This window comes from Lolium perenne, chromosome 2 (genome assembly GCF_019359855.2).
Source record: "Lolium perenne isolate Kyuss_39 chromosome 2, Kyuss_2.0, whole genome shotgun sequence".
In the NCBI taxonomy this organism is placed as follows: domain Eukaryota; kingdom Viridiplantae; phylum Streptophyta; class Magnoliopsida; order Poales; family Poaceae; genus Lolium; species Lolium perenne.
In genome coordinates, this window is record NC_067245.2 from 161,977,616 (window position 1) to 161,991,844 (window position 14,229).

Here is a 14,229-nt window from a genome sequence, read left to right on the forward strand (position 1 = left end):
GAAATACCACATAGTAGGTAGATATGGTGGACACAAATGGCATAGGTTTTGGCTCAAGGTTTTGGATGCACGAGAAGCATTTCCTCTCAGTACAAGGCTTTGGCTAGCAAGGTTGTTTGAAGCAAACACAAGTATGAACCGGTACAGCAAAACTTACATACGAACATATTGCAAGCATTATAAAACTCTACACTGTCTTCCTTGTTGCTCAAACACTTTTACCAGAAAATATCTAGACCTTAGAGAGACCAATCATGCAAACCAATTTCAACAAGCTCTACGGTAGTTCTCCACTAATAGGTTCAAACTACATGATGCAAGAACTTAATCATGACCTACTTTAGAGCTCAAAACAATTGCCAATTATCAAATTATCCAAGACAATATGAGGCATTTTCTGTTTCCAACCAAATACAATAAGTGCAATAGCTTCCAACTTTTGTCATTGAACATTAAAAGTAAAACGAGGAACACAAGTGTTCGTATGAAAAAGCGGAGCGTGTATCTCTCCCACACAAGGATTGCTAGGGTCCGATCTTATTCAAACAAAACAAAAATAAAAACAAACAGACGCTCCAAGCAAAGCACATAAGATGTGACCGAATAAAAATATAGTTTCAATAGAAGAAACCTGATAAGTTGATGAAGAAGGGGATGCCTTGGGCATCCCCAAGCTTAGACGCTTGAGTCTTCTTGAAATATGCAGGGATGAACCACGGGGGCATCCCCAAGCTTAGACTTTTCACTCTTCTTGATCATATATCATCCTCCTCTCTTGACCCTTGAAAACTTCCTTCACACCAAACTTCTCATAAACTTCATTAGAGGGGTTAGTACTCAAAAAACCTTAATCCACTTTAGTCCTGTAGTGACACATTGCAAGAACTCAATTAAACATTAGCTACAACTCTCCACGTCTAGAAAGCCTTGCTTAAAGTCCACAAGAGACAATGCAAAAAAACAGAGACAGAATCTGTCAAAACAGAACAGCCAGTAAACACGAATTTTTAAGAGGTACTTCCGTTGCTCAAATCAGAAAACTCAAAACTAATGAAAGTTGCGTACATATCTGAGGATCACTCACGTAAATTGGCAGATTTTTCTGAGTTACCTACAGAGAATCATATCCAGATTCGTGAAAACAAGAAATCTATTTCTGCGCAGTAATCCAAATCTAGTATCAATCTTCTATTAGAGACTTCACTTGGCACAACAATGCAATAAAATAAAGATAAGGAGAGGTTGATACAGTAGTAACAACTTCCAAGACACAACAAAACAGTAGCAAAATAATAACATGGGTTATCTCCCAAGAAGTTCTTTCTTTATAGCCATTAAGATGGGCTCAGCAAATTTTAATGATGCTCACATGGAAAATAGAAATGGAAGCAAAAGGAGCATCAAGAAGTAAATTCAAAACACATTTAAGTCTAACCCACTTCCTATGCATAGAAATCTTGTACACAAATAAATTCATGAAGAACAAAGTGACAAGCATAGAAAGATAAAACAAGAGTAACTTCAAAAGTTTCAGCATATAGAGAGGTGTTTTAGTACCATGCAAATGTCTACAACCATATTTTCCTATCTCATAATAATTTTCAGTAGCTTCATGGATAAACTCAACAATATAACTATCACATGCAGCATACTTTTCAAGATCCATAAACACATAATTTTTATCAAGCTTAAAAATAATAGGATCAGAACTTTCTAAACCACTTTTATCAATAATATAACAAGATGATTGATCAATCTCAAAAGATATGGGACTCCTAGATAAAGTCAAGACCTCTCCAATCCTATTTTCATTAGTAGTACAATTAATATTATCAAGTAACATAGGACCATCATCTAGAGATTTATCATAAACATTTGCTAAGAAAAACTCTTTAGTACCATGCATTTCGACATCAGGCACAAACAAAGCATTATCATAAGATTTATCAAAGTAGCATGGATTATCATAGATAACAGTAGCATAATTATTCTCACAAGTTTTACTCATAGGGAATATTTCAAGAGAATCCACAGGAACATAACATTCATCCTCCCTTGGTAAGCATGGAGGACAATCAAATAGTGCAAGAGATAAAGAGTTACTCTCATTAGAAGGTTGGCATGGGTAGCTAATCCATTCTTCCTCCTTTTGTTCATCACTCTCCTCTTCTTTTTCATCCAATGAGCTTTCAGGTTCATCAATTTCCTACTCTTTTTCATCCAATGAGCTTTCAGGTTCATCAATTTCTTCTTCCACTGGTTCCTGCAAATTGTGAGTGCATTCTTGTGCATTAATGAGTCTCTCGTTATAATCAATGATATAAGGATTATCACTGTAGCTTTCTATGCAAAAATTAAGGATAGAAGAGCCATAATCTTTAAGGTCCTTACAAACAACACAAGTTTCATAATTTTTAGCAATGAAGGATTCTATCTTAGAGGCTCCCATAAATATGCCAAATTGTTCTACCTCTTCGAACCCAAGATGAATATAGCTATTCCAATTATAGTTCTTAATTAAAACATCCTCACTAAAGCCACATTGAAATTTAAGATGTTTAGTATCCTGTTTAGAGCAACAGTTTATATCATGGCGTTTAAGCAAGATTTTAGCAATTGTATTCAGTTTTTCTATCACAGCACTCATAACTTTTCCCGTTCTTGATTCTCTATAATTATTATATAATTCAATAAGCTCCAAATAGGTTGTGGGTTCTCCCATAACAACAGTTTTTAATTTTTAGGTTTTTCAAATTTTTATGGATTTTTGGGTATATGAGAAAAGTAAAACATAACAAAAACAAACTAAACAAAAGTAAACTAAGCAAAGTAATACTAGACAGAAATAAACTAAGCACAAATAAACTAGAGAAAAGTAAACTAAGCAAAACAAAATAAAATAAAACAGAGAGAGAGGTAGAGTGTACTCCCCAGGTGAACTTATGAGTAGAGCTATGCCTCCCCGGCAACGGCGCTAGAAAATAGTCTTGATAACCCACAAGTATAGGGGATCGCAACAGTCTTCGAGGGAAGTAAAACCCAAATTTATTGATTCGACACAAGGGGAGGTAAAGAATACTTATAAGCCTTAACAACTGAGTTGTCAATTCAGCTGCACCTGGAAAAGCACTAGTAACAGGGGTGATGTGAAAGCAGCAGTAATATGAGAGCAGTAGTAACAGTAACACAGTAGCAGTAGCAGTAATATGAGAGCAATGGCACCAGAAAATAGTTGATACTACTTCCAATGTCATGTAGAACGAGTATATGATGATGAGAGATGGACCGGGGTTCCCAGCTATCTACACTAGTGGTAACTCTCCAATAACAAGTGTTGGGTGAACAAATTACAGTTGGGCAATTGATAGGATTGAAATAGCATTAAGACAGAACATCAAGATTATTAATCATGTAGGCATGTTTCCCATATATAGTCATACGTGCTCGCAATGAGAAACTTGTACAACATCTTTTGTCCTACCAGCCGGTGGCAGCCGAGCCTCTAGGGAATCTACTGGAAATTAAGGTACTCCTTTTAATAGAGCACCGGAGCAAAGCATTAACACTCTGTGAAAACATGTGATCCTCATATCTAAGCCTTCCCCTCCAGTTGTCCATATTTCTGTCACTTTGGGGCCTTTGGTTCCGGACATAGACATGTGCAAACAACTTGTAGATACAATCTAAGCAATAAGTATAGAGCTTAAATCTAAGATCATGCCACTCGGGCCCTAGTGACAAGCATTAAACACAACAAGATTACAGCAACAATAACTTCACAAACTTTATAGATAGACTAATCATAATGTAACAATCCATCGGATCCCAACAAACACAACACCGATTACATCAGATGAATCTCAATCATGTAAGGCAGCTCATGAGATCATTGTATTGAAGTACATGGGGGAGAGAGTATCAACTAGCTACAGCTAGAACCCGTAGTCCATGGGGGAACTACTCACGGAGCATGATGGAGGCAGTGGCGTCGATGGAGATGGCTTCCGGGGGCACTTCCCCATCCCGGCAGGGTGCCGGAACAGAGACTTCTGTCCCCCGAATTGGAGTTTCGCGATGGTGGCGGCGCCCCTGGAGTCTTTCTGGAGTTTCGTCAATTGGTCTCGATGTTTTAGGTCACCAGGGCTTAAATAGGCGAAGAGTCGGAGTCAGAGGGTGCCTGGGGCCTCCCCCTCATAGGCTGGCGCGCCCAGGCCTGGGGCCGCGCCGCCATGTTGTGTGGTGACCCCCTGGCACCCCTCTGGTCCCCCTCTGACTTACTGGAAGGTTCCGGGAAAAATAAGGTTCTGGGCGTTGATTTCGTCGAATTCCGAGAATATTGCCCGAACAGCCTTTCTGGAACAAAAAACAACAGAAAACAGCAACTGGCCCTTCGGCATCTTGTTAATAGGTTAGTTCCATAAAATGCATAAAAACATTATAAAGTGTAAGCAAAACATGTAAGTATTGTCATAAAACAAGCATGGAACATCAGAAATTATAGGTACGTTGGAGACGTATCAGGCGGCAGCGGCAGCCGGCGGCAGCAAGAGAGGCGTGGCGGCGTCCTCCTCATCCCGAAGCCGCAGGTGAAGGAGGAGCCGGAGGAAACGTCACAGGCGGCGCTGCTGGTGGAGTACGAGCGGCAGCAGCGGCTCATTGCCAGCAGCGACAACTCCGAGGACTGCCCAGGGCTACGGGCGGCGTGCTTGGCATCGATGAACGACAAGGACGCCTGGAGGGGCGACCTCGACATGGCGATTGCCATGTCCATCCGCGACTCCGGCAAGCCGCTCGTGGACCTCACCGGCGACGGCGAGGCAGGACCAAGCGGCTTGGTGAAGGACGAGCCCGTCGACGAGCGCGTCAAGCAGGAGGTCGTCACAGACGACATGTACAACTTCCACCAGTACTACAACGCCTCCGACCGCCGCAAGTACTTCTAGATTAGGTTTAGTTTAAATTTAGTCAAATTTCGTTCGAATCTATGTAATATATGCCAAGTTTGGACGAATCTAATCGAATCTCGCTTAAGTTTAAAATTTCCAAAATTTTGTTTGGGAGACGCGACTGGGGAGCGACGTCCCCCAAACGTGGCACGAACGAAACACGTCCCCCAAACGCTCAATCCGGCGCGGTTTGGGGGACGCTTTGGGGGACGCGACTGGAGATGCTCTAAGATCATGAGGCTGGAGGCTGCAGAAAGCAAGGAACTCCCAAAAAATAGGCAAGGCAGTGCTTCCTTCTAGAAGAATCCTACCATCCTCGAAGGCTCGAAGGTTCTGTGTTTCCACCTTGGATCCATTCTATAGTACTCCCATCACTATCTCGATGAACAGAACCGGTGGGTGGGCTTGATGAAGGGTGGAAACCCTAGATCACACTCGTCCACACTTAGCCTTAATCTCCGCATCTGATGACTTGTAAACACATCTATGAATATAATCAAGCACGAATAGGTCTTTAACTCCACCGCGAGGGGCCAAACGTAGGTACATAGTTGCATGTGCCAATCTTGTCCAGGACATCCAATGTCACCAACGCTCTCCACCTCATCCAAGCTAATCCTGTAGCATATGTCTCACCGTTCCGTTGACACACATCGGAGGCATGGTGACCAAATCATGCAGATATGGGCAGCCACTGAGCATTATTGAAAGAGGGGGGGGGGGGGGGGGGGGAGGGGTAGAGATCCTGCCGCCAGCCACTTCGGCTCCGACCACTAGAGCTTCGGAACTGACAAACAGACCACTGCCCAACACTAGAGGCCGCTCGCCACCTCCGGCAGTGCCTCCTCGATGGCATGAAGCCATACACCACAAGGGAAAACCCTATACCTCAACCAAACCTACACCTAAACCTTCCAGAACTGTTGTACATAAAAGGCCAATATCCTACTCCATGTCTACATCCTCTAGCGCGTACACCGGCGGCGAGAGGGATTGGATCTAGCCGGCTGTGGCCGACTCTAAAGTGAAAAGCTGTGGAGGCTTGTGAGAGGAGAGTAAGGAAAGGAAAGAAAAAAATGAGGGGCTTGACAAACTTGTTCATAGTTATTTTAGACATTAATTTCACAGTTTAGTTCTTAGTCGTTGCTAGGTGGTTGAAAGATTTTTTGTAATTTTTATTAATTTTAGATCTTTTTGCACCGCTATTGAAGATTAAGAATAGACCACTGGACATTTCGAGAAAAAAAGAAAACAAATTTCACAGCTCAGCTTGGAGAGACGCTCATGTGAATCTATGGAGCGTGGTGTGCGTGTATGGTCACCGCATGTTATTTTTTGCCAGCTGCATGACTCTTGTAATCGCAAAATTAACTTGAAACTAAGTGAGACAACCAACCGAAAGAAAGAGATAGATCATTGAACTTAAGAAGAAACAGCACTGATATTTCGTGGGAGAACAAAGCACACGGATGGTTTTCAGCGCAGTTTGCGAGCAAAGTACATCGCACGCCATATTTTGATCTTGGCCAATTAGCAGAAGAAAATCAAGTCAAATAATGTTTATTTTAGGAAAAAGTGGGAGAGGTACCTACTGCAAATTATTTATATACGTATATGAGAGTGTTTTACTTCCATGTACAATACTTTGATTCAACCTGATTTTTCGGTCGATAATTTAAAAATTTGGAAGATGAAAATACCTCTCAAAATAATGATTTTTTGCATGGTATCTTCGTCGTGGGGTCATCTTCACTAAAGATAATCTTGCCAAACGCAACTGGCATGAAAGTAAAAAATGTGCTTTCTGTCACCAAGATGAGACTATTAAACACTTGTTCTTTCAATGTATGTTTTCTAGGTCTATATGGTCAGCTGTCCAAATAGGGTCTACCTTATATCCACCGCGTAGTGTTGCCAATATATTTGGTAATTGGATAAATGGTGTGGCTATTAGGTTTAAGCATCTTATTAGGATGGGAGCAATTGCCATTATTTGGTCGCTCTCGCTATGTAGGAATGACAAGATTTTCAATAGTATTTCTTCCGCTTTTATGTAGGTCATATACCGGTGCACGGCTACGCTTCGCTCATAGACACCACTTCAGCGGTTGGAGCATCGAGACCCTTTTACGGAGGTGTCTTCATGGTTGGAGGATACGGCGAGGGATTTTTTTCCCAACAGCGTGATCTTCGCCTGGATCCACCTAGCTAGTTTTGTTTATCGAGACTTTTGGATTTTTGTCGTTGGATTTTTGTATGTTTGTAACAGATATTTATACGGCTGTGTACATCCTACCTATGCAGAGGCTGGGTCTATTGCTTAAAGTAATAAACTGCCCATTTCTGAAAAAATGTGAATGTTTTAACAAAGTGGTGGAAACAACAACAAAAAAACAGAATAAAAAGGCTAAGCTAAGCTACTATCTCCACTCATTGAAACGATCTCAAACTCAAATCCTGTCGAGCTTGGATGCTACAACGAGGGGGTTCTGACGCGCGATCTGCTCGCGGCCGGCCGCCTTGTAGTCGAACTGGCAGGCGTGCGCGCCGGCGTGACGATGCATGCCACAGTAGGTGCCGCCGCAGCGGCAGGCGAACCCGAGTAGCCCCACCTTCTTCCGGCACGTCTCGCACCGGTTCTTGGTAGCGGTGGTCGGAACCACCTCCATCCCGGCCTGCAGTTGCACCTCGCCTCCAACTCCGGTGGCAGCAGCAGCACGCTGTCCGCCTGTCTCCTTGATCCGCAGCGACGCGAAGCTGGACACGACGCTGTCCACCGAGGGCGCGCCACCGACGGCAGCGACGCCGATTATCTGCTGCTGCTCCTTGAAGCACTTGGAGCAGAGGTTGCCGGTCGCCGCGCTGCCGAAGAAGCCGCAGTCGTTCGCGCACAGGACCGTCGCGCGGCCGTCCGAAGCCGGAGCACCGCCCGCCTGCTGCGTCTCCGCCATTGCTCGCTCGCTCGAGGTGGAAGAGATCTGGATGCAGGAGCGTTCTCTCCTTACGTGCTAGGGTTCTTGGCTGCTCTGTTCCGCCCGAGAGGATGTCGATGCTGCTGTGCGTGTTGCCAGGTAGATGCGTGGCCTTTTGAAGGCTCGGCGAAGTGATCCCGAATCCGAATCCAGCCCAGCTAGTCAGGTACACCGACTCACACGGGATGCAGCGCGAGCAGTCGACAAGCACTGGAGAAGCACACGTCCTAGCTTGGGTACCTGTTGGATTCAAACCGATACCTGTTTGGATTCAAAGTCAGACAGAGATTCAAACCGATACCTGTTTGGAGAAGCAAACGTCCTAGCTTGGGTACCTGTTGGATTCAAACCGACACCACATAGTATTACAACTTGTACAGGACCATGATCCTAAAAGGGTGTCGACAGGATCACAGCTCAAACACCCTCCTTCTATCCAAAAAAAAAAAAAAAAAAAAAAAAAAAAAAAAAAAAAAAAAAACTCAGGCCGAGCCTCCTCGTCCCTGAATACAATTATGGATAATTATTTGGTCCAATATGTCAAAATCTGCAAAGTTCTTAGAGCATCTCCAACAGGCGCGCTAAAACAGCCGCGCGGCAAAAAAACTACCGATTTGGCGCGCGCGGGCGCTCGCGCGCAGCTCCAGCGGACGCGGGAAAAAAGCGCGCGCGCTAAAAACTTTACCGCGCGTCCGCGTTTGCGCTATCCCGCGCGGGAGAATTGCCGCGTCCGCTGCCGCGCGCGCTATAAACGCGACACGCGCGAACGCGCCAACCACCTAAACGTTCCACGCGTCTGCGCTCTCTCCCTCTCTCTCTCCCGCCGACGCTCCGCCTCCGCGCCGACGCCACCTCTCCCCCTCTCCCGCCGACGCTCCGCCTCCGCGCCGCCGCCCCGCCTCCGGCTACCACGGCGTTCGGGGCGCGGCGCCGGCGGTTCGACGCGGAGATCCACTCCGGCGACGAGCGGATCCGCCTCGGCACCTTTGACACGGCGCACGAGGCGGCGCGGGCGTACGACGCCGTCGCTTGGCGTCTCGGCCGCTCCCGGCGGTTGATGAATTTTCACGATGTCTACACGCGGGAGCAAGCGGAGATGCTCGCGCCGCCGCCGGCCATCATCAAGCGCGAGCAGCAGCGCCGGCAACGGGAGTTGGAGCAGCGGCTCCTCATCGCGGAGCGCGACGAGGCGCTGCGCCTCGAGTGGGCGCGCCGCTTCCCCGAAGACGTCGCCGCCACGGAGGCCTTCTACGCGCAGAAGGAGGAGGAGAAGGCGGGGAGAAGGCGAAGATGAAAGCTTCGCGCGAGAAGCGCCGCGCCGAGTCCGCGGCGAGGAAGGCGGCGAGGGCCGCGAAGGCGGCGAGGAAGGAGGAGGAAAAGAAGAAGGGCGCAGGGCCGTCGACGATCGTCCTCTCCTCCTCCTCCTCCTCCTTCGAGTGGACGACGACGCCGGTGTCGGAGACGACTCCGAGCACCCACTCGTCGGACTTCGATTGGGACTCCTCAGAGTAGCTTTTAGATTTTCATTTCGTCCTCTATGTCGCGCTGTATCGTTGAACTTTTTAATTATATTCGTATTTTCGATCAAATTTTCATCGTTCGTTTGATTAATTTTGAAAAAACGGTCGAAACGAGCTGCAAAATACAGCCTCCGGCGGAGGTGCTTTTTTCTCGCACCAACGCGCGCTGCAAAATACAGCCTCCGGCGGGGGAAAATTCCGTATCACGCGCGCCAACGGTTTGCAGCGCGCCGAAACGGAGGTTTAGCGCGCCGCGTTTTAGCGCGCCTGTTGGAGATGCTCTTAGGATGATGCATAACTCAAACCTCTCCTCGCTAACCCAAATTTACAATTTCTCTTCCATAGCTCATATAAAATCAAGGTGCTAGCAACTGTCACTACTCACTAGTCAACTATACTACCTCGAACATGTAAAAAAGTTGGGTTCCTCATTTTCTTGTTCATCGAGATACTGACGAGACGCCATATTTTTTCATTTATACAACTAGATCATGGTGGCGCGCGTTTCCCAATTGAAGTGTTCTCCTTCATATAATAGAAATTCCGAGTCATTGATGGAATATGGTGGGAAATCCAAGGTCAAGGAACTCCGCCCCGCGGTGAAGGCGGAAGACAAAGACGCCGCAGAAGATAAGTTGTGGAGGCTTCGTGAGAGGAGAGGAAAGGAAAGGAAAGGAAAAATGAGGGGCTTGGCAAACTTGTTCATAGTTATTTTAGATATTAATTTCACGGACGTTTCTACAGAGTGCCCAGGCACTGGTTAGTCTTAGATGGTGCCCCATCTAAATATAGAAAACCATGTGTGCAACTGTTCGGTGTTCCAAAATGGAAATTTCTAGTCCCCGTTTGGCATAACAAGAGTATGACAACCGACATGCCACATGCACCCAGGTCCCACCTTCTAGTCCCTCACTCCTTCCCAATCCGGAGCCGTCGCTATCACTTGCAAACATACTGAACAAAAGACCACCTTGCAAGTACTAAAATCGGTAAACTAAGAAATATGTAACTATGTCATTCATTTCATTGTTTGCATAATCACATCCCAGATTAAGGATGTAAAAAAAAAGGCAGCGCTGGGAAAACTAGTTTGCGCTACCTTCGGTGTATTATTAATACACAAAAAAATACATGGAATTGCACAACCCCTTTCCCCTGCCCCTAAAACAAATGATTTGTTCATATTAGAGAACTTCGTCCAGTAATTGCAAGGAAAATAAATACAGTAGCAATAAATTACACCAAGAAAATTGGGAAAATATACATTGAACTTACATCACTCTAGATGTAAGAAAATAAGTAAAACTACATATAGCTGCAAAAAAGTTACATCTAGTATTTGGGGTACGCCTTGAACTTCTATCACTCTGCTGTATGTAAGAAAAAAGAAAAAAAATACATATAGTTGCAAAAAAGTTACATCAGAAATTTTGGGTACGCATCCAACTTCTATCGCTCTGGATGTAAGAAAATAGTAAAAAATACACATGGTTGCAAAAAAGTAACATCAAGAATTTGGAGAAAATTACTATTGCGGACGTCTTCACAACCTGGATGTATAAAATTACTCTTGTTACATAAGATTTGAGAAAATATAAAAATTCACGAACAAATAAAATAACTGCTCTATTTAATTGGTCAGGAATAGATCGTGCAAAGCACCATATTTTTCGATAAAGGTAATATATTAATATCAAGAGATACCAATTACATCCGGCCTCTGCAACAACACACCACCCTAATGGTACCACAAATGCACACAGCTAAAAAATGGAAAGACAACTAAGAAACAAAAGTCCCGCTACAGTATCTCGGGCCTAACAACAACAATACATCCACCGCCATGACAACACCTGAATTACAGACTCTTCAAAAAACGACGCCTCCAAGAAGGGAACAGTGCTCAAACACCGTCGTCGCCCGATCAAAGATCTTGAGTTTTCACCCTGAAGATAGTCCCCGCTTTCTAAACAATGCCTCAACCAAAGTCATTACCAGGCACAACCAGTTAAGGCCAGACCTTGGGTTTTCACCCTGAAAGGTAAGACTCTGCACTTCACCTGTGTTGTCGCCCCCACTTTCATACCGCTGCTGTGAAGCCCGGAACACCAAGCAAACCCCTCAACAGCGCGGAGACTTGAACCTCCCTTAGCTAGTCCTCCCATCCGGCCTTCATGAAATTCTCTTCTTCCGACTTTTATCATGTATCCATAGTCACTTGATGTCAACACAGAAAAAGAGCTTCGCGCCGCTCCCTCCAGAACCAATCGGTCGGAATAAAAGTATGGGTGCGCACGACCGAATACCTCTGATCCTGCAAACTCCAGGCAAAGCACTGTTACATTCGCCGACGGAGCCTTCCGGAACTCAACCCCCGGCCAGATCTCGAGTCCAGGCCTCCGGTAGGTCCTCCTCTTCACGCAAGAGAGGCCCTAGGACCGCCGCCTTTATTCAGGTCGGACCCCCACGTCGGCGACCATCCCGGGCTAGCCAATCCAACCCTCTACCGGCGACACCATCGCTGGCTTCCATGCTCCTCCATCTCGCCGCCGGATCGCGGTGGTAGATCAAGGATCCACCACCACCAACCGCAGGCCGACCCATTCCAGCGAAGAAGATGGCCACCTCCTCCGTCGAACCCAAGGTTGCTGCCCCGGGCGCCCTTGTGCCGCGTAAGAATCCCGAGATCGCCTCCACGCACCGACGAGAGGCGGGGGGAGGGCATGGCGCAGACCGAGGGCCTGGTCGCTGCCCACCACCAGCCCCTGCCGGAGTGCTGCGGGGGAGAGCCGATGGAAGGAGGGAGACAGGCCGCCACTGCCCAACCCACCCGCGTCGGCCGGTCCGCCAGGGGACAGCCGCCGGGAGGAGGGGTCGCAGCGCTCGTCGTCGCCCATCCCATCCGATCTGCGCCTGCTCCTCCATGCGTCGAGGAGGTGGGATCCGGCCGCCGTTCATCATGCAGCGACGAGGAAGGGCCCCCACCGCCGCCATGCCCCGTGGGTCTTCGCCCCGGCGGCGCTACCGGCGGCGGCGGCGGTTAGGGTTGGGAGGTGGGGTGCGGTGAGGGAGGAGAGGTGGGGTGCGGGAGGGTTGGGTCTACGTTGTCCCCTGTAGGGATGTAAACGGATCGGATCGGATCGGATATTGCTCTTACCATATCCTTTACCATATTTTTGTAACGGATTCGGATCGGAGCGGATAATGGTCGGATGCGGATTCGGATGCGGATTATATCGGATTACGGATATGGAGCGGATTCGGACCGGTCTCGGATCGGAAACGGATTATTAAGAAAATATACACATAAAAAATTAAAAGTATGCTTTTCTATGTAAAATATGCTTGTAATTATAGAATATAGCTAAATGTACACACTATTTCGTACAACAAAGCAATTTGTGTACTAATAGCATACATATTTTGGCCGATGACCTAACTATATTGTCTAAATATTTAGGCTTGGGCTAATTTTCTCGGATTATCCTCTTTGTAGACCTCGGATAATCCGCAAAAAATGGCGGATAATCCGTATCCGTCGGATAGTATCAATACCATATCCTCTACCATATCCGCCGGATATCCGCTTGATCACTATCCGCATCCGTATCCATATCCGGCGGATTTCTAAAAATGCATACCATATCCTCAAAAACGGATATGGAAGCGGATTCGGAGCGGAAATTATCCGTACCATTTACATCCCTAGTCCCCTGTGTGTCTCAGCAAAGCACCATATAGTACCCAAAATCTGATTGATCGCTCTACTCAAATTGATTGGGGCTGGAGGGTCAAGCAACGCAACGCAAAGCACGATGTGAGAAGCGAGCACGCAAATTAGGCTTACAGCTGTGGCGCGGCCGCGGAGGAGTGGTTGACCCAGCGGCGCTCCTCCCGAAGCCACCTGATGGCCCTCCCGTCCAACACGCCGGCGTACGGCCCCTCCCCATCGTGCCGAACGCCACGCTATCCAGCCCGCGGCGCCACCGTCTATGGGGATTCAACTCCAAATCGCTTATCTCCACTACAGCCTGCACTTCAGTCTTCAAGAACACCGCCGCTACCACCACCGTGAGCGCGACCGCCATGATGGCACCGTGCTCCCCATCGGCGGGAGACGCCGGAAGTGCTTCCCACTACCGCCTCCCGTTCCTCCTCTGCTAGCATCGGGGCGACGGGGGCATAGTCCATCTTCTTTTCGCCGCTCGAGCAGGTCATCGGGAGCATATCACACTACTTGTTGGTGTCTTTTTTTGTGTGCATAGAACCACAACAATGGTTTGTTTTTGCAAGGAACACCACACTTTGTTATAATTATTTGCATACAACTTATAATCAGTAATTAACACAATTGATGGCCAGTTAGTCGGTCCCGTTGTCAGCATTCCAGCATGGTAATTCCTCTTCATTGTCTCATCCCTACCAGGCGGAGGCGGCCACCTTAGAGACAGCCGGTGGGGTGCCATCAAGAAATTCACACAACCTGCAACGCGAGGAAGTCCATCGGTCCCGGCCAGAATACCCTCGGCCTCCTCGTGCGTGTGGGCGCACCACTGTCAGAATCAATGTTCGAAATTGGAAAAGGTTTACATTTTGATAAAAAGTTCAAATTTTTAAAAAAGTTTACATTTTAAAAATGTTAAGATTACCAAAAATATTCAAAATTTCAAAATTTATGAATAAAAAATAAATTCTTAAAAAATCAGAATTGCAAACTTCCAAATTTTACATTTATTCAGATTCAAAAAATGTTCATACCTGATGAGCTGCGACCCAATTAATAGCCACCAG

The 14,229-nt window shown here is 46.6% G+C and overlaps 1 protein-coding gene across 1 annotated transcript; it reads right to left on the reverse strand.

Annotated features, from left to right (window-relative positions):
- Nucleotides 1-7,396: 7,396 nt before the first annotated feature.
- Nucleotides 7,397-7,960, reverse strand: LOC139835228 (zinc finger A20 and AN1 domain-containing stress-associated protein 10-like). The gene has a single exon (XM_071825153.1). The coding sequence runs from the start codon at nucleotides 7,895-7,897 to the stop codon at nucleotides 7,397-7,399; it is 501 nt and encodes a 166-aa protein (XP_071681254.1). The 5' UTR covers nucleotides 7,898-7,960.
- Nucleotides 7,961-14,229: the final 6,269 nt, after the last annotated feature.